A 23761-nucleotide genomic window follows, 5' to 3' on the forward strand; every position below is an offset into this window, starting at 1 on the left:
GCAAAACCTATAACCTTGGGCTGGGGACTGTCACTGTTTCAAGGTGAAATCCTCCCGAGCTGGCCTTGAACAAGAAGTTGTAAAAAATGGGAGGCAGTAACATGGCTAATATGGAAATATGTTTTGCATGACTTCACATGTGTAATTGATAGCATATTGCTTGCCTTTCAAGGGGTTGGGGAGGGACAGGGGCAGGAGGGGGAGAGAATTTGGAACTCAAAATTTTAAAAAATGAAGATTAAAATTTTAATTGTAATTGGAAAAGATTTAATGAAATAAATAAAAAATATATAAGAAGAAAAGAAAACATGTTTGGAAAAACCACTGCATGTAAATGATGACAGCAAGTGTTCTGCTTTGGTAGGGTAGCGGTGTTATATGAAGGAATCCTAAATTAAACTTGCCCTATGTTTAAAAAAATGGGGTGGGGGAGGCAGTGGAATAGGAATCAGAGTCCATGCCCTCCCTTTCTGTGGTGGTGAGATCACTGATTGAAGCTAGTTCCAGTGACATAGAAATATAAGTATATAAACTGACCCCAAGACATGCAATAAACATCTGTTACCCAGAAGGTAATGAGAATCAGAGCAGGTTTAGAACCTTTTGAACAAATTCACAGGTCCATAATACAACTGCTATCTTCCATAGTGATCTTAAGCTTGGAATTATGGTGCCCAGAAAGAAAGATTTGAGAATCCCTTCATATTTTGACCTGGTCGGACCTCAACTTGTACCTTAGGTTCATGTCTGGGAGCTGTATTTTAGGAAGGATGTTGAGCATCCAGAAGAAAGTGACCGGGAAGGTGAGGGGAGTGGTGTCCATGCGTTATAAGGACTTACTGGAGGAACTGGAGATGGTTAGCTTGGAAAAGAGAAGACTCCAAAGAGATTAGACTCGTTCAGTCTGGCCCCAGTGGGCAGAAGGAGAATCAATAGCATTTGACAAATAATTGTGGGACACAAGGTAGAGGGAGGAGTCCAAGGTGACCTTGAGGGAGGCTTTGAACCTAGTTCACCCGGAAATGTTATTACCAGAAATAGTGAAATCAGGACCAGTTAATCCAGACATTCTGTCAGTTTTAAAATGGTAATACTGACTGTGCTAGAAAATGATATTAGGTTTAATGATATACTTTTCTCTACTTTTGTCTCTAGTTCATTCCAATGCCAGTACTTTATGGAGTTTTCCTTTACATGGGAGTTTCTTCACTTAGAGGAATCCAGGTATCAGAATTCACTTTGCGTTTTTTACCAAGGAAATTATTTTTCCATCGTCTGTTCAGTTTTCCTAGTCTAGTAGGGCACACACCTTATTCCTTCATTTTTTCCAGTTTGGGTTCATATTTGGTGCCAGGAGAAAATCCTCAACAAAATGCAGGCCTGTTTCTGAAAAGTTGTTTCTTAATGTGGCAAGCTTGTGGCACCAGATATTTCATGAAAACAGGGAAGGGCCAAATAGAACAATATAAGAATTGAGGTACACAGGCTGCCAAGGTGTCCTGATCCCTCCTCTAGATTGAACCCACCTTCCCAGGTAGCTCAAGGCCTACCCTGGCTGGTCTCCCAAGGGTCCCCTGACCTCAGGAACACTTGGCTAAATCTCTTCGTTCTGCTGTAGAACTAGATCCCTGGGATTGGCAGAGAGTCAGAAATTACAAGGACAGGCATGAAATGTCATTTGCCTTGTGTCAAAGGCCACACTGTTAGGGTGGGAGAGTCAAGGGGACTTTAGCATGCAGTGTACTGTGGAAGAGATTAGGGGGTTGTGGTAGGGATGTGGGTGATACTGTATGGCCCCAGGGCCCAACCATGGCTTGTGACTTTATTACCAACCAGGCATGGGGGCAGAGGCAAGAACTGGCCCAGAGAGAGGAGGCTTGGTTTCTAGTGATAGATTGTGCCCCTTGCTGTCTAAAGCTCCCTTAATGTTGCTTTGGGGAATGGCTTTCTTTCAGTTTTTTGATCGCCTGAAACTCTTTGGGATGCCAGCAAAGCACCAGCCTGACTTCATCTATCTGCGCCATGTACCTCTACGGAAAGTGCACCTCTTCACCCTCATCCAGCTGACTTGTCTCGTCTTGCTGTGGGTTATTAAGGCATCCCCAGCTGCAATCATCTTTCCCATGATGGTAACTTTCTTTATATCCTTTATAGCAGTGACAGCATTGTTTGATTTCTGACCGGAGGGAGAGTGGCTTTCTCTAACTGTTTTAATTGCCTAGTAAGGTTACCCAATCTTTTCAGTGGCTCCCGAGGGGTGAGGGAGGTGAAAAAATTTTGTAATGTGCACATTGATCCAAAAAGTTTTAGCTCCAGTTTTCTAAGATCAAATAAAATAAGTCGTTGTAATCAACAGAGATTAAAATGCTTAAAAATGAACAGCAGGAGGGCAGCTAGGTGGCGCAGTGGATAGAGCACCGGCCCTAGAGTCAGGAGTACCTGAGTTCAAATCCGGCCTCAGACACTTAACAATTACTAGCTGTGTGACCCTGGGCAAGTCACTTAACCCCAATTGCCTCACTAAAAAAAACAAAAACAAAAAACAAAAATAAAATGAACAGCAGATTCTTGTTTTTTGTTTTGTTTTTTTGTTTTTTGCGGGGCAATGGGGGTTAAGTGACTTGCCCAGGGTCACACAGCTAGTAAGTGTCAAGTGTCTGAGGCCGGATTTGAACTCAGGTACTCCTGAATCCAGGGCCAGTGCTTTATCCACTGTGCCACCGAGCTGCCCCCAACAGCAGATTCTTAAAGCCATTAGGAAGAAGGGAGAGGGTAGAGCCAGTTATGATGGGGTGACTGAAGTGACACCCTGTCCTTCCTTCTGAAAAAGGGATAAAGGTTTGGGAAAGGAGATTGGAAAAATTGTAGTTGCACAAAAGAAACTTTAGGACAGTGGGGGGAGGGGTCAGAGTGGGAAGCAGTCTATCTCCTAAAAACCACGGTAGTGAGAAGAGCCAAGTAGCGGCATCCTTAAGTCAGCTTTTCTTGCCAGTTTCTTCTCTTCCCTTGCCTGGACATGGTCTTAGTGGCAGGAGAATTGGTCTGTGGTTTTTTGTTTTTTTTCTGGAGTGCCAAGAACTGCCTGAGTATCTTGAAGGCTGGACAAACAAGGCTTTTAGAGATAAAGAAGCACTTTGTTTGCTCGGTTTGAATATTTTCCATACTTAAGATCAGGGGATAGAGCATTGGACTTGGAACCAGAAAGAACCGAGTTCAAATACTACCTCTGGGGGCGGCTTGGTGGCACAGTGGATAAAGCACCGGCCCTGGATTCAGGAGTACCTGAGTTCAAATCCAGCCTCAGACACTTGACACTTACTAGGTGTGTGACCCTGGGCAAGTCACTTAACCCCCATTGCCCCGCAAAAAAAAACAAACCAAAACAAAAAAAGAACAACCAAATACTATCTCTGACCCTTACTAGTTTTGTGACCCTGGGCGAGTCACCTAACTTGTCTTATCATCAGTTTCCTCTTCTGTGTAATAAGGGAGTTGGACTAGATGGCCCCCTGAGTTCTCTTCTAACTCAAAATCTGTGATCCTGCCCCCCCTCACACTCATATCGAGGAAACATCTTCACTGTACAACCTTAGCCAGGCCATTTACCTGCCTAGGCTTCAGTTTCCTCGTTCATAAATTGAGAAGATTAGCTTTGATGCCATTTAAAGTCTTTCACCTCAAAAATGTAATGATTCAGTAAGTTTCTTCCCCTCCCCCCCATCCCTCTGTTTCCCCTACCCAAGAATAGCATTTTATATTTTTACTGGTTTCCTTTCTCCTTTCCTGGTTTCTCTTCTGTCTTGGGGAAATAGGGTAAGGGGTTTGGGGTAAGGGTCCTTAGGAATTAATTCCTCTTTAAAGAATTATACCTTCTTGCACACAAATCCAATAGAATAAGATAATAGTTTATTTAGGGGCTGGGAAAAGGAAACCAAGGGGGCGGCTAGGTGGCACAGTGGGTAAAGCACCAGCCCTGGATTCAGGAGGACCTGAGTTCAAATCCAGCCTCAGACACTTGACACTTACTAGCTGTGTGACCCTGGGCAAGTCACTTAAGCCCCATTGCCCCGCAAAAAAGGAAACCAAGAGAGAAATCCTTGGACTTCTTCACATGGGGAGAAGGCATGGCACAGAGCATGGCTCTGAGATACCAATTTCCTTGAGCAGGAGACAGGCAGATACTTTTATAGAGGTCTGATGGTGGTCTGATGAGGTGATCATCTGACTGTGGAAAGTTACCCTTTTGAGGGAGGACCATCCCCCACTGGTGGTTGCTGGGGGAGTTGGGTGAGGGGTGGCTGAGAATCTCTCAAGCCATCTCTCTCCTCCTCCCACCACAAAGGCAGCAGCCACACCCAATCTTATCTCCCTAGGGGTGAGGGAGACTGGAATGAAGGATGGTGGTCCCGGAGCTAGCTCAGTCTAACCTGGTTCCACTTATCTCTTTAGGTGTGTCTGTCCTTTGGTTTAGTTTCTCAAGGAGAAGGTTCTTTGATGTACCCCAGAAAACTTCTGGGGTGGCCTGGGCCCATAACATCTTCCTTTCCATTCCCTTTGAGCTTATAGATCTGGGCTTTGTGACTTTCCTCAGGGTGCTATTTTGGGTCACAAACCTGCACTTACACGTGGGTCTCATTAGGTGAGATGATGGAGGGTCTGGGTAAAGCAATAGCCATTGCCTTGAGAAAGCCTGCTGATCTTGGACTGGATGGGGAGGTGGTCAGTGAACTTGGAGAGAAACTAGGTTCTGTTTCCTGAAATGCCAATAGACTGTGCATAGTCAGGTCCAGCCACCAGAGCTTAATGCTACCATGAAGTAGGTCTCTCTACAGCTATACCTAGTTCTCCCATTCCTGTTATGATACCCATAAGGAATAAGTGTGAGCATCATCTGGTCATTCTAATCTTGCTGTCTAACCCTCCCTACGTGAGTCCCACCTTGCCATTCTCATGTATCATATTTCTCTATTAAGGAAGTCAAAATATTCCGTTTCATTTTAGTGTACCCTGTAAAACAGATTTTGCTTTTTATCTCCACCAAAAGGCAGCGTCTGGGATGGAAATTGACTCCTTTAACCCATATCCCTTTTCTTCTGTAGGTTTTGGCCTTGGTCTTTGTCCGGAAGGTCATGGATCTCTGTTTCTCTAAACGAGAACTGAGCTGGCTAGATGATCTCATGCCTGAAAGCAAGAAGAAGAAGATAGACGACGCTAAAAAAAAGGCCAAGGAAGAAGAGGTCATGATCACTGTGCCGACCAGACACAGCAATTCCCAATGCAGACAGGACCCTAGGAGAAGTCCTCACCTCTGGAATCCCAAAGCAAGCCCCAGGAGAGGACCAACTCCCAGAGATGTTATTTGGATTAAAGATTTCTGTCCCTTCCTGTCCGTCATCTTAGAGTTTTATAATCAGATCTGAAAAAAATCTGTTGTCATCAGATAACACATGAAAGATGTGCACAGGGTTATAACTGAATAGACCCAGTCCCTGTTCTTCAGATTCTTATAGTACGAGGCACAGCAATGGTCTAGAGTGGGGAATAAATGCTAAATCACAAAGTTAGTGATTCAGTGTTGATATCAAATTTTGATGAAATTGATAAGCACAATTCATATGCATGGCCAAGGGCATAGAAAAGAGCCTGGCCTGTTCCCTCCAGTGGCTCACAAAAGGAATAGAAACACAAAGCCAGGACTTTATAAGGTTCTCCCATGAGGTGTTGGTTGGGAAATGGCCATGGTTATGGGGAACTGCTAAGAAGCAATAACACCTCCTTTTCCCACAGGAGGATGAGAAAATGTTAGAAATGGGACCAGACAAATTTCCCTTGGAGAGCAGGAAGTTACTGAGTAGTCCTGGAAAGAATAACAATTTCAGGTGAGTTTATTTTAAAGCATAAAGCATTGGAATCTTTGGTGGTCCTTCTAGTGCCAGTTTTATCACTGAGACCCCTCTGCCTGCTGGTATAATTTTTTTTTGCTGGTATAAAATTCAATCACATCTACTGAAAATCCCCTTTCCTTTCTTGGTATGACAATGTCCATGCTCAGAATCATCAGCACTATTTTTTTTTTTTTGGGTGAGGCAATTGGGGTTAAGTGACTTGCCCAGGGTCACACAGCTAATAAGTGTTAAGTGTCTGAGGCTGGATTTGAACTCAGGTCCTCTTGAATCCAGGGCTGGTGCTTTATCCACTGCGCCACCTAGCTGCCCCCATCAGCACTTTTGAAAGGGGGAAGAGGGAAGTTAGAACTTAGCCAAGGCTGAACATCCTGTGGTCTTGGTCACTGGGGTAAACGTGTAGAGAGCGCCTGGATGTGTGAAATGTCCTGAGAAGCCTAAACCCTGTTTTCAGCCATTAGTTTCAGCTTCCAGGAATTTCACCAGACCTTTTCCTCTTAGCTAGTAATAGGAAGCCCAAATGAGCCATGTTTTAGTTAGAGATCTTATTTCTTGTGCTACTTGGACCCCTCACAAGCAGACACATTTCCAGGAGCAGAAGGAAGAAGGAATCTGGGGAAGAGAAGACTTTAAGGGGACATGATAGCTTACCTTCAAATATGGAAAGGGCTGTCATCAGGAAGAAAGATTACATTTACTTGGTGTGACTCCATAGAGAAGAAAAGTAGGGGTGGCCATTACAGTATCAAGAAGGACTTTCCAACAATTTGCACTGATTATGGAAGGGTCAGCATATGACTTCCTGGTCATGCAAAGTGTTCAATGAGTAGATGACCCCTAATCAGGGGATTTCCACATTAAGCAGGAAGTTGAATGAGGGTCATGGTCCAGGAGAGATGGGAGGGAAGAGCCCACGTCGGACAATGATGGTGTTGGGACATTGTAAAAGGTTTTCGCTTTGGGTGGTGAGCAGGTCAGTCAGTCCTCTGGCCTAGGAGAGGGATGTTGCTCTAGTGGAACTCCTCCAGGGCTTCAGTTTCTGGTGTACTGCCCATCACTATGATGGGAAAGGAAGTGGCAGATTCATACCCCACCCCATTTCTTCTATACCTTGGAAAGTCTGTGGTTTCGTCATTATGGGTACTTTCTCCACCAGGGCAGGTCGCCACTCCCCTATATCTTAGTACAGCTTTTTGGTCAGCCTTCTGGGTACAACCTCTCCAAACTTAGCTAGATTGGTCCTTAGCCAAGAGACACCCAGTCCATGTCTGTGCCCAGAATCAAAAGCTTTGATTCACTTTGGTAGGACTTGCCTATCTGCTGGAATAGCTTTTGAAGATCCAGGTCACCTCCATGTAGCAATGCGCTGGTAAATGTTTAATAACCAGCTTTCTAGAGAAAAAAATATATGCAAGACACACTTTTAAGTTCGATCTGCATTACTAACATTTTATCAATTACTTTCTTAAATCTAGACTATCAACAAAATAATAAATCAAGTTTGTTTTGTAGCATTTGTCAGCTTCTGAGGTGCACATGTCCATTCAGTGAAAATTTAACAGTTGGCTTATGTAAGCTGGTTCAAGCTGGCCCCAGCAACACTCCTGCTTCCGTGTCACAATGTGGCATTAGTTGAGGTTGATCTTTTCTTGGGTGTGCTATGGAGAGGATTCTCACCCAGGTAAAAGTTGGGCTATACTGCTGAGGTTCCTTACAGCACTAATATTCCTTGATTCTATGTCTGGGCCTTTAATAGTAGACTAGTAGGGGCAGCTAGGTGGTGCAGTGGATAAAGCACCAGCCTTGGATTCAGGAGGACCTGAGTTCAAATCTGGCCTCAGACACTTGACATTTACTAGCTGTGTGACCCTGGGCAAGTCACTTAATCCTCATTGCCCCGCAAAAAAAAAATAAAAAAAAATAGTAGACTAGTGTGATGTTTAAAATCTAAATTGTGGTTGCCACAGAAGCTTCTTCCATTTACTAGTCTGGGAGATAAATTAAGGGAAAGGTTAAGTAGGGAAGATTTATGATCTAATATCCATTTTTAATCTCTCCAATTTTAATCTCACACTAGTAATGGGGGTAGCTAGGTGGTACAGTGGATAAAGCACCAGCCTTGGATTCAGGAGGGCCTGACTTGAAATGTGGCCTCAGGCACTTGACACTTACTGGCTGTGTGACCCTGAGCAAATCACTTAACCCTCATTGCCCCGCAAAACAAACAAACAAACAACAGCAACAACAACGAAAAACAGTATTTGATGACTAGTATTTGATGAAATTACTGGAGAAGCATGAGAAATTAAATTCAGCCAACATTTATTCGGCACCTCCTAGGCATTGTGCTGATTGCTGGAGATACAAAAATTATACAGTCTCATGACTTCAAGGAACTTAACATATCTACTATAAGTTTTGTGAAACTTTGATGGAGTCACCTAGGATTTGAAACGTTTAGTGGTTAAGTGGGAATCAATCCCTCAGTTTCATTTAGCTGCCCGAGGGAAGATGTAGAATCATCCTAGAACCTCTATTTAGTAGTCTGCCTTCATGGGAGTTTGTCTTGTTTGAAGGAGCCACAAAACTCTAGATCTCTCTTGACTCCTGAGAACTGAAGCTGTGTGGGGGGAGTGTGATCTCCCAGCCTTCCAGGCTCTCGTTCTGATACTGCCTAAGACCCCTTCTTGTTACAGGGAACTTCTACTTTTTACTCCGTCTATGAAATAAACTTCTAGATGCTTGGTGGTGAACAAGGGACATGATATTAGCAAAATGCATTTAGATCAAGGAAGAAAATGTGCTAATTGAGTTTAAAATGTTACGTCCTTATCAGGCCTCTAGACTTTTCAGAGATATGTTAGTCTTTTCCCCTCTGAGGGTTTTGCCACAGACAGATAATAATTGCTCATTTGTGGACTAAGCAATCATTGTCCTAATTGTTGGTTGCAGATGTGACCCTTCTGAGATTAATATTTCTGATGAAATGCCTAAAACTACTGTCTGGAAAGCTCTTAGCATGAACACAGGAAGTGCCAAGGAAAAGAGGTAAAAGGAACTTAATTTATTCACTTATTCCTGATCTGGTTGGTTTTGTCTTCATTGCAGTCGTAACATAGGCAAAAGACTTCTTTGCTTTGGAGAACAATGTCTTAGCTGCTGGCACCTCCTGGTGCTGCCCACAGTACCAGAGCACTCAATGCTTTTACAGACAGGTTAATTTCTGGGCTTCCCACTCACACACTCCCAAATTCTGTGTTAATTTATTTTGAGATTCAAGGCCATTTTACCCACTGGGATTTTGATAACTCTTTGTCTGATTTCCATGTCAAAATCTGTTTGTGACTCTGTTGCAATGCTACAATTACAGAATCCACTTAACTGCCTGAAATAGTGGATATTTTTGGTAGTACAGGTATAATTTTAAATTTATACTTAATAAAGAGACTCTCTACAAGCACTGCTACCAGAGGATTTTTAAGTTTTAGATTTTTATCTTTTCCTCCTATGGAAACCAAATTCTATGTATTTCGTTTGTAGTTAGCATGGCTCAGTGTTAACCAGGACAGTGAAGAAAGCTCAAGGGCTCAGGCTTTTTCATATGAAGGGTAGGTCTAGACACCTAGATCTGGGGGATAATTCAGTCCAAAGCCACTTTTAAAAAAAACTCAGATAATTGAAGCCAAAGTACTTGGGGGGCTTTATTATCTGCTTAATTGGTATGTGTAGACTTAAGTCTCTAACATTCTGGTAGTCATATGGATATAATAATAGCTGACATTTGTATAATACTTTATAATAAGCAAAGTGCTTTCACATTGGAGCTGAAGGACTTGGGTTCAAATTGCAGGCCTGATTCTTATTACCTGTGTGTTCTTGGGCAAATCAAAAAGACTGACCTGCCAGTGTCCTCATCTCTTTACATGGCTTATTTCTCCAGTAGAATGTAAGCTTCTTAAGGGAAAAAATTGTTTTTTCATTTTGTTCTTATATCCCTAGTGCCCTGGATAGATGCTTAATCCGATGCTTGTTGAGTTGTAATGGGATGTAAAAATAAGGGATTGGGCCAGGGGATCTCCAAGGATAGGATCTCTAACAATGATCCTATGATGATTTTCAATTTGATCCTTACATCAGTCCTGTGAGATAAATAGTGCAAATATTATTATTTCCCCTTTACAGATGAAGAAATGGAGGTTCCGGTTAAGTAATTTGCGCAAGGTCATACAGATAGTAAATTTTAGAGTGAGAACTCGACCCCAGGATTTCTTAGTCCAAGTTCAAAGTTCTTTACATGACACTACCCCGATTCTCTAATGGAAATAACCTGGGTTTGTCAGATGACCTGGCTTCTAATTCCATCTTCACCCCATAGGACTTCTGTAGTTTTGGACAAATCGCTTAGCTTCTCTACAGCTTGGTACAATAACGATAAAAATCCCTTGCCTACCAAATCGCATCGTTCTGAGGATAAAGTGTGAAAAGTCCCAAAGATCTGTTATGATTTCTTCATTGAATGGGTTAAAATGAATGTGAGTGAAATGTAGAATTTGGTTTCCTTCAGAGGAAAATCCAGACAGCTGTTGAACTGTTTAACGCACACAGTTATTTTTAGCCAAGAACTAGTCTCCTTGTAAAATGAACTTAAAATATAGCAGGATACAAACTGTTGGTGACATCTTTAAAGTATTGTGTTAAAAGCAGGAATGAATCATGTGTTCCCTTTTTTGGCTAATGGTATTACTTTTATTCAGTCTTTTCAACTAAGAGTCTTTGCTGGGATGGAAGAGATGGCCTGGGAGGTATCTCAGGGAAGTGCCAGGAGACAGAGAAGGTAGCAAGTTTCTTAGAAATGAAGAAAGACTCATCCTGGCCCCTTCTTCATTCAGATAACTGGAATCATATTAAAGCCACACAGAAGTGTTCAGTTATTCTCAGTGCGCGTTAGAGGGCATTCAACCATCCTCACACCAGCAGCCGGTCCCAGGTGTGAGCTTGGAAGGAAGCAGAAGAAAGCATCTTGGTGATCTCCTCTTCCTCCTCCTCCTGCTGCACTGATCTCCGAGCAGTTGCCATCGCCTACCGTCAAACATTCCATTTTTGGACACTTCTTCTGGAATTCTTTTACTGCTGACCAGTTGAAGACCACGAATCTCCTCCTCAGCTGCAGAAGAGTCCCACCAGCCAGTCCTTCCTAGGGCCAGGAAAGGGTGGAAGTGAAGAGGCCTCTGACTGCAGCCTCTTCTGCCATGCTGGACCAAGATGACGGGCAGAGTAAAAAGGATGGGGGTGGGGCATTGTACGAAGTTTCCTCTTTGGACAGTGAGCAGGTCGACTCTCTGGCCTAGGGATCTTTTAACAGAGCGTCAGGCTTGGGATGGCTGCTCTACTGGGACTCCTCCAGGGGTTGGGCTTCTGACCTGCTGCCCACCATCACAGTGGGCAAGGAAGTGGCAGATTCATAGCTCCATAGCCACCCTGGCACATGTTGTTGATAATCTTGGGAAGTAAAAATCTGTAAAGGGGGATTGAGGTCCTTTATAATAGAGAAGAGAAGGCTGAGGGGGAAATTGGTAACTGTCTTCATTATTATAAAGGGAGATTATTTAAATGATGATGGGCAGCTTTTCTCATTTTCCACTGAGGACAGAATGAGAGAGAGGGGGATTAAAGTGCAGCAGAAGAGACTTAAGTTAAAATCAGGACGTACTTTCTAGATATAAGATTTGATATTGTATCTCTCTCTCTTTTTGGGGGGAGGTAGATTTATAAGAAAAGGGTAGGTAATTATCTTTTGGGAAAGCTCTTTGTAAACCTTAAAGCATAATCCTTCCCATAGATAGGGAGAGGTGACCTCTCAAGCTTCCTCCAAGTTTGGGGAGTCTACAAAAATCATTTTACTACCTTGTTATGGGAACTTCAGTGTCTTGCCGCTCTCCATTAATTACTGCTTTGTGTGAGCACATTCTGGTGCCACCTCTGGAGAGATTCAATGTTTGTGTAAGTCACCCTAGCTGCCTTAGTAGCAAACAGCTGTAGGCAATGGACAGAAAATACCTTCAGTCACTAGTTTAGGTATCATCTTGAATTTCCACTAGTTTACCAAAATTCAGGCTTTCACATCTCAGATACAAAAACATAATTGGAAAAAAGCTGAAAGTGGTGAGATGAATTTTAATATTTAATTTAAGATCAATATTTATAGTTAGTCTGCTCTCTTCTTTATGTTCAAAAGCAACATCAATTATTTTTATTCGAATGCTTTTGGAATCAATCATCAGTTGCTCACAAAATGTATTGAAGTAAATGAAAATCACACCAACAATCTATAGAGAATTTGGTTGTATTATACACAGGGTATTCTAGAACTGAAGGGCTTTGTGTGGTGGGGGTGGAGGATGGATGGGAAATGGACATCTTTAATGGTCCAGAAGAGGCCAATGGAGGGAGCAGGCTCCCCCTGGCCTCCGTGGCTTTCTCAGGTGAAGCAGGATGTTGCTTTCCCCCATGTACCTGGCTTTCCCTTTAGCCTTCATTCTTCCTTCCACCAGCTTCTCCCTCCCTCCCTCTACCCCCCTTCTCTTTCTGCTACAATCCCCTTCACCTTCTCCATGGACAAAAGGAACTCGCCCTTGACCAAAGCATCTTCTTGAAAGTAAATAAAAGTGGGGAAATGCTAGATCTCTCTATCAACAAATGTCTGGTTCACATCATCAGGTCCTCCAGTGAGCCGGCACCCGGCTTGATAGTCAAATTCAAGTAACTTCAACTCATTCAGAAGCTACTTTGAAAATCTATCTTGCACTAATATTCACTGACTTATTGCTCTGATGAGTGAGCTTTCCAAAAGAAGCTGGTCCCAGTCAACTCAGAGATCTTTATGCAGTGAGTGCTGAAGTAAATGCTTCACCTCAACTACACCCAAATTAAAAAAAATATTTGAGAGTCCAGAAGCCCCCAAAGGTATTGCTTGAAAATATAAGGTTAATTTTTTCTCTGTTCCTGATTTGATTTGGGGGCAGGGGCAAGAACAAGATTGATGAACTTTTGGGAGGGGGAAGAAATTGGCGCACCTTTTTCTCATCTATCCTTTTAAAGTGTCCTACTATTCTGATCTCTTCTGCTCCCTTAACCTCTTGTCAGTGCCACAGGATTGAACATATCAGGAGAAAAGCACTCAGCAAATACAAAAAGCTAAATCACTTAGAGAAATGCCTCTTTTAAGGCATTAATAATCTATCTTCTTTTAGACTCTAAGCTACTCGAGGCTAAGAAACATGTCTCTGCTTAACTTTGTCTAGTACGACTGCAAGACACATAGGTATTTACTGAGCCAGATCCCACAACCTCCTCTTTCTTATCCTCACCACGATTAGTCCCAAACATAGCTTCTTTCCAACTCAGGTTGGTGGAAGTGGTGGTATAAGATCACCTTATCGTTGGGCTGCAGAGGGGGAGAAAAGGGAAGAAAATAGTTCAGGAAGAAGGAAGAAAAAGAGAGTATGGATATACACTAAGAAGGAGAATGTGTCTATAAGACCATCATCACCACCATTTAAAAACAACAAAAAACCTTCCTTAAGTATTTTATGATAGTCAACAATTAACCTAGATCTTTTTAAAATAAGATTTAGAAAATATGACTTTTCTCTCTGTGTAGGGGTTTCTAATTTCAGATTACTCTAGAAGAATACATTTAGGACAAACAGAAGCAGTAGCATTTCTGGACAGACCCACAAACAGATAATAAAAGTGAACACGTATTCAGGGCAAGCACATATTTTGGGGGTGAGGGGTGACTTAGGGAAGTAGCCAACCATTCCTAGAACAGTGAGACCAAAGAAGCAGTCATTTTCTAAGTGGCTGGGAACACTGGAAAGGAGAAATTTCAGGCATGAATTGGATGTGACAGGTTGGTGAGAGAATGGCAAGAAGGAAGGAGGTCCAACCACTCTTGAACTTCTTGAGGGGCTGCATCTGAATTCTCTCCCCTTATACAGCCTTATACAGTAGGCTTGCCTGCACCAAAGCAGGCACTGCTGGGATTGGAATAGAATATATAACAAACATAGAATGCTTGTTGTCTGGACGAATAAATGAACAAAATGAATCAGTGATTGAAGAAAGTAGGACCAAATGCAATGCCAGTAGTAGGGGAAACATTTCTTGCCTCTTTGGCTGAGGTTCTGGAGAAGATGGCAAGATTGGGGGTTCAGGTGATAGTCATATGTATGTATAATACTTGTAGTTGGATAACATCACCACTCTCCAATAACATGTTTTTACCAGAAGAAAAGGAGTTTCTACCCCATATTAGCTCAAATTGTTTCTAGAACTTTGTTTTTTGGGGGACTGTGAGATAAAAAGTGAGCAACATGCCCCACAAAAGATTGTTTGGATTCCCTTTCTCAGATACTCAAAAGGATCTTTGATCTTACCAAATTTGGACATTCTCTCCAATGATACTGATCAAAATCAAAATCCATGCCTACCTGCCCATCCTTGTTCTCTCACAAATTTATCCCCAGGGGTCCACCCAAAATTCTGGAGACCGTCCTTTATTCCCTCTACTAACCTTGAAACAACTATTGTCATTCCAAGCCATACCCCTGCAACAGGGCATGTTCATAGCCTTGATGGGATCTTTGGTCTGAGGGATCCTTCAGGGTCCCTGCCTGGCCAGCTGAGACAATTCTTAGGGCTTATACATCTACGACTACTAAGCTTTTCCAAGCTTCTCAGTAGCTTCTTTATTGGTTTACCCATGTGTTTTCTGTCAGTCTTTCAGGTCTTTCTGGAGGCAGGAGGTTCCTGGCCTTTCTCACTGGCCATGAGACACTTAACGGATTTCTGTGCTTCTCATGTTCCTCCCTTAGCTGACCGTGGATGTCAGTAACTTCTCTTGGGCTTTTAAATGGTTGTCTGTGTTAGATGTTTCGAGTCATTCAGCGTCTCAAGATTCCAACTCAGCCAGGTATTCAGTAAGCCTCACCAAAGTCTCAGTTCTCTACAACTTTATTTTGGTTTAAGTCTCTCAGGCCTCCTGTGTAGTAGAACATTCCTTGGAACACGAGTCAGATGTCTACTCTTTTAGCTGTTCTAAGTTTACCTCTTTTTTTTTTGTGGTGGTGGCAGTGGAGGGGTTTGGTAGCCTCATTTCCCTTCAGCCTTTCCTCATTCTCTCATGGGCATCATAGGTCCTTAAATGATTTCTATGCCAAGGAAAGTGTGAGCCAAAGGGGCCCCAAAATTAACAAAAGAGAGGCAGTATTTCTTAGTCCTACTTTGGATCCAGAATGCCAGCGTGGATGATACCACCCATCACCAATGGGGATAGAGGGAGAGCAGGGAGAAGTTGAACATGAAAGGGGGAGGGGAAAGGGGGTTGGATAGCAAAGCTCAGTGGCTTTGCAGCTCTGCTAGAAGGAGGTCATAACAATAAAGCTTCATTATTTGGTGTGGTGTGGTGAATTTGTCAAATATAAAAACAAAAACATTCCAAAATTAAATGATTTTTTATTATCTTTTTATGATTCTGTGCCACTTGATTCCCTCATATTAACACAAAGTGGACAATTTGATTCTATTAACTCTTTAGGCAGGAGGGTGAAGACCAAACAAGGTCTGAAGTAATGACCTCATTAGGATTTAAAAGAAGTGAAGTGATCTGGGGAGCCATCAAGAACTGGGGACAGCCCTTTTAGGGATGGTAGTTAAAAGGGAGTCAACTGGTCTAGCTTCTGGCCATTCTAAAAAGAATGGAAACTGCCCCCCTGCCTCATCCCACTCCGCTCCCAGCTCCAGAGGACACAGAGCTCTTTCTAATCAACAACACTCACATTTCCTCAGGAAAAAAAATGCCACTTAAACATGCCTGGGAAACCAGCGGTAACAAACATGGCTTGGGTCTCTCTGAAGAGATTTTTTAGTTTAAGCCAACTCATGGTTTCCTCACACACGTGGTAACATTGGAAACCGAAATGCCAAACTGCAATGAGCAAGAGCTCTTTCTGGAAGACGAGCCGAAATTCCACCCCCCCCCCACTTCCTTCTGTGCTCAGTTCTCTGAGATTGGGTTTTCTCTGTCTGTCTGACAAAATGTCTGTTCTTTCATGCCGATAATGTTTAAGTGAGGAGCAGAGCAATCCTTCACTAAAGAAGGGAAAAATAAAGGTGCTGGCACATTTTTTCCTGTTTTCTATGTTCTTTCTAGTTGGCTACATGTAGAAATAGAGATATTTTTGTTTTCAAGATTTCAAAATATATTTTTTGTTGTATGAAATGTAACCTCTCCACACTCATATGGTGTAAATAAAATGGAGAACAACTGTGTCATTGTAATGTGCTCATCCGGGTCTGTGTCAGAAATGGGCACTGTTTCCCACCCCTGTGTCATCTCATAGTCTGTGTCTGTGTGAGCCAGTGTTTGTGATTCTGAAACAAGCCCAATTGTATCTTTTTGGCATCCATCGTGCTCGGCTCCTAAAGGTAAAAAATAAATGTCTGTGTAAACAGCCACACCGCTACTGTTCTTTGACAGAGACCAGATGGTCACAGATTCAGGGTTGGAAGGGATCATGTCGTTTAACTTAACCCTTTCATATTACAGAGGGAACCTGAGACCCAGAGAGATTTAGTAGCTGGCCCAAGATCACATAATGAGTAACTGCCAGAAGGCAGCAATTCAAGCCCAGGGCCCCTGACGGCAAATCCAGTGCCCTCATTCATGGCTGCTACCCAGGTTTTGGTGTTTGGGAACAGAAGAAGGTGACATGATCAATAAAGGACAAGGAGAACGGCTGGTATTTTAAGGGGGAAGGGGGAATGGTCAATCACACCTAGAATGCCTAACAAGCACAGGATTCTGGTCTAAATAAAGGGTTGAAAGAGGAGGGGCTAGGAAATTCAGAGGAAGGGAAGCTAATTTCATCAGGGACTTCCTAATTGACTGGGGCTCTGGTACCACAGGACAACAGAACCCTATTTTCTTCCACCAGGAAGGACTTGATTCACTAATGCCGCCTTCTGGTTTCCTGCTGCCCAAATAAAGAGCTTGTTCTTAGAGTCAGCTGGACTAGTCTGGACGGGGTGTTAGCTCAGTCTCTAGGTTTCTAGCTGATGGGTTTAGTTTGACAGAGACCATGGCCTCAGCTATTCTAGAATCTGCTTCCCAAATTCTTAGCTCCACTTGAGTGTGGGAGCCCCAGGCCTGTAGGAACAGACACTTTCTCTCTGGGATTCCTTGAGCTTCAGTCCTCTGGAGACCTTTTGGTCACCTACCTCACATTATGTTAGCATGACCAGAAATGTGGGGTGGGAAAGTAGCTGCTCTAGTCAGCTCTCAGGAATGCACCACTTCTCTCCCCTAAATGTAGGGAGAAGCCTGCCTTTCACCGTTGGTTTTTGGGCTCACGCAGAACATGGCCATCCCCAGACAAAGAAAGTGAGACAGGTAGTTCCTACTCCTGACCAAGGGAGTGTGGCTACGGGGAGCAGGCAGCATCTCTGAGCCCTTAGGGGAGATCTTTAGGTCAGTATAAGGGAGTTCCCCATGTGCCCAGGGCAATGTGTGAGTTCTTGGGCACACGGAACTCCAACGAGACTCTATGATGAATCTGTGGTCATCAGGTGAGTAATGACCACGTCCTTAACGGCTTCTTCTAAACTTTGCCTTTAGTAGAGGTACCAGACTCTTGCCCTGCATTCCTGAGTGTGGCCAGAAGCAGATGAGAATGTAAACAGGAAATAATTTAACAAAATACATAAACAATAGAACAGAGATAGCATTAATTTGTGGGTTTCAAAGTCAACATGCAGGGTTCAAGGATCTTTCTGACTGGAGCTGGAGACCACTGCTAAGGGCATGTGGAGGGGACAAGGTTACAGAATCCAGTCCCTGGCCATTGATCTACAGTATTGCTCCTCAGAAAGTGGGCACGGGGGGGGGGTGTTCTCCAAGGCCCCAGTGCAACCTCACCACCTCCAATAAATTCACCTTTCCAGGACTCATAAACTATCCTCTCAATAATACATATTAAATTGGGCCAGGGATCCAGGTCAAGTTACGTTTATCACCCATAGGCAGCATTTGGTTTCAATTATTGCATTTATGAGGAAAGATGAGGTGTAGAGCAATGAAGTGATGGGCCCCAAATCACACAAGTAGCAAGGAACAGGGTTGGGATTTGAACTCAGATCCTCAACTTTTACATTGTGCTTTGAGGTTCACAGTGTACTTTATGTTCACTACCCCATCTGTTCTTCACCATAATTCCACAATGTAGGTAGCACAACCACTATCTTCATTTTACAAAAGAGGACACCAAAGCTCATCAGACCAGAAGATTCAGAGCCAGAAAGCATTATAGCAATGATCCAACCTTCATTTGTTTGCCATTCGTTTTGCAGTAGTCGAACCTTCCCTTTAACAGAGGCCCAGGAAAGTCAAGCGATGTACCCAAGATTAGGTAGTTTAAAAATTATTCTGAATTTAAACACACACAAAATTTCCATATACACAGCTGAACATAAATAACAGATTGTATATGGAACCATGAATCTCTATCTTTTTTTAAAAAGTATATAATAAATTCCACACGTTACTTTCAAAACTTGATCTGCTCTTCCTTCTGTTCTATGTATTTTTTAAAAAGTTGCAATGGCCCTCTTTATTTTTGGCATCACAATTGCTAACTCTCTGATCACCCTCCCTCCCCCACCCCCCCGAAAACAGAGCTTGTCAGTGACAGACCTTGGAAGGGAATATATTTTTATTGGATTCAAGTTCATTATGTCTTATTTGTAGGTCTATGCCCATCTTTGAATCTGGTATGGAGAGAAGACATGTTTTACATAACTGAGAATTTATTAAACACTGTGCGCCAAGCCCGGTGCTAAGTGCTAGGGATTCAAAGAAAGAGAAATGCATGCTCTCTTGCATTCTAATGCAAATGAATGATACATTTATGGGAGATATATATGCTATGAATGGAAGATAATTTTTTTTTGGGGGGGGGAATGAGGGTTAAGTGACTTGCCCAGGGTCACACAGCTAGTAAGTGTCAAGTGTCTGAGGTCGGATTTGAACTCAGGTTGTCTTGAATCCAAGGCCGGTGCTTTATCCGCTGTGTCACCTAGCTGCCCCCCCCCCAGGTAAAGAATCTTTACTGCCTGTAGGAAAACAAGGTCAGAAGACTGCAATATAAACATGACCTTTGTTGTGCATCATAAGCTTCAGGGGCAATGTCTCAGAGTCGTTAGGCAAAAAACTACACAGACAACTTCCATGCATAGCTTCTGGTAAGTTAATCTGACACTCAACTGCTTCTGGTTTGGTTTCCTATCACCCAGTCTTGCCCTTCCCCAGAGACTTGACCATGGCAACTTGAGGCACCAAAACTGCTTGAATGCAGAGGGACACCCATTTATCCAGAATACCTAAAGTGGCCTTGACTTGGAACGTGACATCTGAGAAAAAGTCAAGGGGTCACAACAGAGGAGCCTAGAGGGTCAAGAAGGAGAGTCTTTGTGGGGAACTCCAAGCTGGATACCCGGGCATGGAGCAGAGGAACGGCTACTGGCTGTACAACATTGGAGGTGGTCAAGAGTTCAAGAGCTAAGCAGGAGACTGGACACCAGTTGCTAAGTAGATGCAAGGTCAAATGAACAGACAGTGATTGGTATGACAACCTGGGTTCCCTTTACAGCCCCTTCTCTACCATTTCTTCCCTGGAGTGGGGTGTTGGGGGGTGGCATTTAGTCAGCTGACCACTCCTTGTTTTCCCCTCTGATCTAGGGGAAAGCATGGGATAGAGAGATGCTTGTTTCACCCACTCCTGGTTGCCAACCAAATCAGCCAGCTCATCCCTTTCATTGTTATGAAATGCACTAAATGAGCTTGCTAGGTTATTGAAGCTGTTCAGGTTAAGGGTGAGGAATCCATTTCTTAAAGGGACAGGGAGGGAATAAGCATTTGACAAATAGCTGATTTGATCCTCACAACCACTTTATGAAGTAGGTGCTATTTTTAATCCCCATGGGAAAACTGGGACAAGCAGAAGTTGAGTGACTTGGCCCAGAGTCATGCAGCTGGTAATTATTGGAGGCTAGATAGGAACACAGGTCTTCCGGATTCCAGGTCCAGCTTTTTAGCTGCTGTGCCACTGGCTGCCTCAGTGGAATTTAGAGGTGGGAGCTGAAGCCAATTGAAGATTGGTCATCAGTGATACATTGAAGAGTATTCATACCCTAGATTGATTTCTTGTGTGTGTGTGTGTGTGTGTGTGTGTGTGTGTGTGTGAAATTGGCATGAGGAAATCTCAATCGGTAAATGATAAGCATTTATAAAGCAGTCACAGAGAGTTGGACACAAGGGAAACAACTGAACTCTGCCCACACTGGGCTAAGTTCTGGGGATACAGGAAGAGGCAGAACAGAATCCCTGCCCCCAAGGAGTTTGCAATCTAATGGGGGGAACAACATGCAAAGAAGCATAGACAAAGCAAGCTAAATATAGGATTAATAGGAAATAATGGACAGAGGGAAAGCACTGGGAATTCAGAATGAAGAGGGCTTTGGGGAAGGCATCCTGTATAAGGTGGGATTTTAGTTGGGCCTTAAAGCCAAGGAGGTCAGTTGTGAGCTGAGGGGAAAACATATTTCTTTCGCCCACAGGCTCCTGGGACTGCCGGCTCTCCAGTGCTCCTGAGCAGAGATGGGCTTTAGTAAAGAGTGCTTCTGGCTAGCTGTCCTTACTCCGGTGCCAGGCGTCTTGGCCTTTCTCATGCTGTCCCCCTAGTGGCCTAACCAGAAACTACACTAAATATGCCTCCTCTCTGGGGTCAGAAGAAGAGAGATATTTGTATCATTCCATTGTATTATAATCCTTCATAGTCTCCAAAGAACTTTCAGAACAGTGAAAATCGTTTTCTCTGCACAGCAAACCCAGAAGATGGGAAGGGTTAACGGTGTGATCACCAGGTATAGATGTATAAGAAACTGAGATCTAGTCCCCAAAGAGTTGTCTACACACCAGTTCCAACCCACCGCTGCTCCCCATCCCAAGCTAGCATTTCTTCACGTTATTTTCAGGTGCTCTCTGGGTATTTAACTGGAAACCTGTCTCCAAGGCAAAGCTGGTTATTTCCCTTACCTGGAACTGAATGATGAATCCCTGGAGCTGATGGTTCAGGCAGAGAGAGGCAATTCACCAGGGAAAACAGGGAGACTGGGGCAAAATTTTAACTGCTGCAATGCTTTCCATCATGTCTAGTCTCTGCACTTCTGTACCCCTTTCTCATTATTTGATGAGAACATGGTTTTGCTTCTTAGAACTTTGTAACTACAAGCCCTCGCTTTCCTGTGAATGTAAATGATTCAGTGTTGACTGCAGTAGAATATATGCACGCATTCATTACACGTTTATACATAGCTATGTTAATAAGTAAGTAATGCAGTTAGAGCAACATGAATCAAAACTGGAAAGTCCCTGTCGTTGAGTCTAGGTTAGTTTTCTCTATAAAAGCTATACAACCATCCTTGAGACTTAGCTGGCCAAAGAAAGTAAGGCTGAAACCATTGATAGAGGTTCCTGGTCTCCTAAGACACAGAAAACCCAGCACAAGGATAAGGGTGCTTTCATACAAGATGGCATTCTGACTAAGTGCATTCTGTCCAGCTCTGACATAAGCACATATGTGCCAAGCACTGTGCTAAGGGCTTTTACAAATATCATCTCCCTTAACAACAGCCCTTGGAAGTATCTCCATTTTATAGATGAGGAAACAGAAGCAATTAGACACTTGCCCAGGGTCACAAAGCTAGTGTCAGCAATCAGAGCTGAACTCAGGTCCTCTTCATTTGAGGCCCCACCTCTCCTCTGCTCCAGCCACTGTGCCATCAGCTGCCTCCACCAAAACCCATCAGTTTGTATATATACAGACTATATAATAGTCAAGAAATCCAGTGAGAAAGTGCAGTGACTTCTTCCCCCAAAACTACAGCCAGAAACCCATGGGAAAGAGTAGAGAAAGCCCTGTCAGCAAAGTCTGTGGCAAGACAAGGTAACTTCTCAGCATGATCTTTGATGGGACATGTATAACCTAAAAGGATCTTGGTCTGAGAAAGTACCAGAGTAGGGGCCTCAGGAGCCACAGGAACAATTGACCAACCCAGGTCCAGGGGCTCTGAGGACCCTAATAATCTGTGCTGAGATGACTATGAGGGTTTGAAGAATGTGCAGTCTTAAACTTCAAAGATCCAAGGGGAGATGGAACAAGAGCAAGAACCCAGGGGATCTGAAATAAGAGTAAGTAGTGCCAGCCACCCCCACCCAAAAGTACAGCACGTAGGGAAGCCTGGCTCTAGCACAGAGCCCCAATTGAGGGACGAAAGCTGGAGAGATGAGTAAATACCAATCAGTACAAAAAACTGTTCCAGATCTAGAGATTCCTCCCAAGAAAGAGTAACTCTATAACAATTGCAAGCAGTGGCTTAAAGGGGGGAAAATGGTTTTTCCACAAGGATTACATGAATACTTCCATGGAATCAAGCAATAGATGAGATGTTTAAAAAAGAAAAGAAATAGAACCTCTGCAGGAATGAATTGAAAGGAGAATAATTAGCTCAGAAGAGAAAAGTGGTAAACCTTACCCAAGAAAGGAACTTTCTGAAAACTAGAATAGACTAAGGAGAAATCAGTGACTCCATCACATAGCAAGAATTATTTGAACAAAATCTGAAGATTGAAAAAAGTAGGAGAAAATATAATATAACATTTTACAGATAACAGAAACAACTGATGTAGAAAACAGGTCAAAGAGAGAGAAGAATCATTACAATCCCCCAAAACCATGATTTTTTAAAAAGGCCTGGATAGTAGATTTCCATTTTTGTTTTGGGATGTGACCAATGTAAAAATTTGTTTTGCTTCACGTGTTTATAACATGTTTTATTATTATTCATTCTCAGTGGGGGAAGGGAGGTTGGAGTGAGAGGGTAAGAAGGTGTATTTTTGCTGATTGAAATATATATATATATACATACATACACACACATATAAAAATTTTTATTAAAAAAAAGAAACCGCTTCATCAGGAAGATCCCTACGTCTCATATTGTAAGTATCCCATGCCTCTGAGGGCTCACATTCTGATAAACTAATTCCTCCCAGAGCCTCCAATTTAAGGAAGGAAGCCCAGGCCAAAGATGTTTTCATCCAGGGTGAACTGCTTACTCATTTCCACCGGACTCTTTTTATCATGCCCCCACTCTGGGTACCTTCTTTCCCCTCCCTGTTCCACTTTTTAACTCCCTTTTATATGTTGTCTTATCCCATTAAAATGTAAGCTGCTTGAGGACAAGGACTGTTTTTCTGCTTTTATTTGTCCTCTCAGCACTTAGCACAGTGCCTTGCATGTTGTAAGTACTTAATAAATGCTTCTTGACCAAACATCGACCAGGCCTTGCATGTTGTAAGTACTTAATAAATGCTTCTTGACCAAACATCGACCAGGCCTTGCATGTTGTAAGTACTTAATAAATGCTTCTTGACCAAACATCAACCAGGCCTGTACACCTCCCCAAATCAATCAAAGCCTTTGTCAGGAGAGAGTTGGTCACATCCTAGGGAACTTGTATAAAAAGTAGTAGCGGGGGCAGCTACATGGCGCAGTGGATAGAGCACCGGCCCTGGATTCAGGAGTACCTGAGTTCAAATCCGGCCTCAGACACTTAACACTTACTAGCTGTGTGGCCCTGGGCAAGTCACTTAACCCCAATTGCCTCACTAAAAAAAAAAAAAAAAAAAAGTAGTAGCTATGTTAGAACTAAATAAAGAGGAAGGAATAGAGTGAAACAGA

General features: G+C 43.0%; 1 protein-coding gene across 2 annotated transcripts in view; it reads left to right on the top strand.

The window, feature by feature from the left end:
- SLC4A8 (solute carrier family 4 member 8) overlaps nucleotides 1-16419 on the top strand; it is an 81734-nt gene extending 65315 nt beyond the window's left edge. Inside the window, exons 20-25 of one of the 2 annotated variants that reach the window (XM_043965653.1) lie at nucleotides 1156-1224; nucleotides 1956-2129; nucleotides 5100-5237; nucleotides 5788-5879; nucleotides 8856-8951; nucleotides 10658-16419. In XM_043965653.1, the coding sequence (XP_043821588.1) occupies nucleotides 1156-1224; nucleotides 1956-2129; nucleotides 5100-5237; nucleotides 5788-5879; nucleotides 8856-8951; nucleotides 10658-10670 (582 nt within the window). In that variant the 3' untranslated portion in view covers nucleotides 10671-16419. The remainder of the gene's footprint in view (nucleotides 1-1155; nucleotides 1225-1955; nucleotides 2130-5099; nucleotides 5238-5787; nucleotides 5880-8855; nucleotides 8952-10657) is intronic. The other variant, XM_043965654.1, reaches the window with a different exon arrangement.
- The last annotated feature ends 7342 nt before the right edge of the window (nucleotides 16420-23761 follow it).

Source organism: Dromiciops gliroides, chromosome 5, assembly GCF_019393635.1.
Source record: "Dromiciops gliroides isolate mDroGli1 chromosome 5, mDroGli1.pri, whole genome shotgun sequence".
Classification (NCBI taxonomy): domain Eukaryota; kingdom Metazoa; phylum Chordata; class Mammalia; order Microbiotheria; family Microbiotheriidae; genus Dromiciops; species Dromiciops gliroides.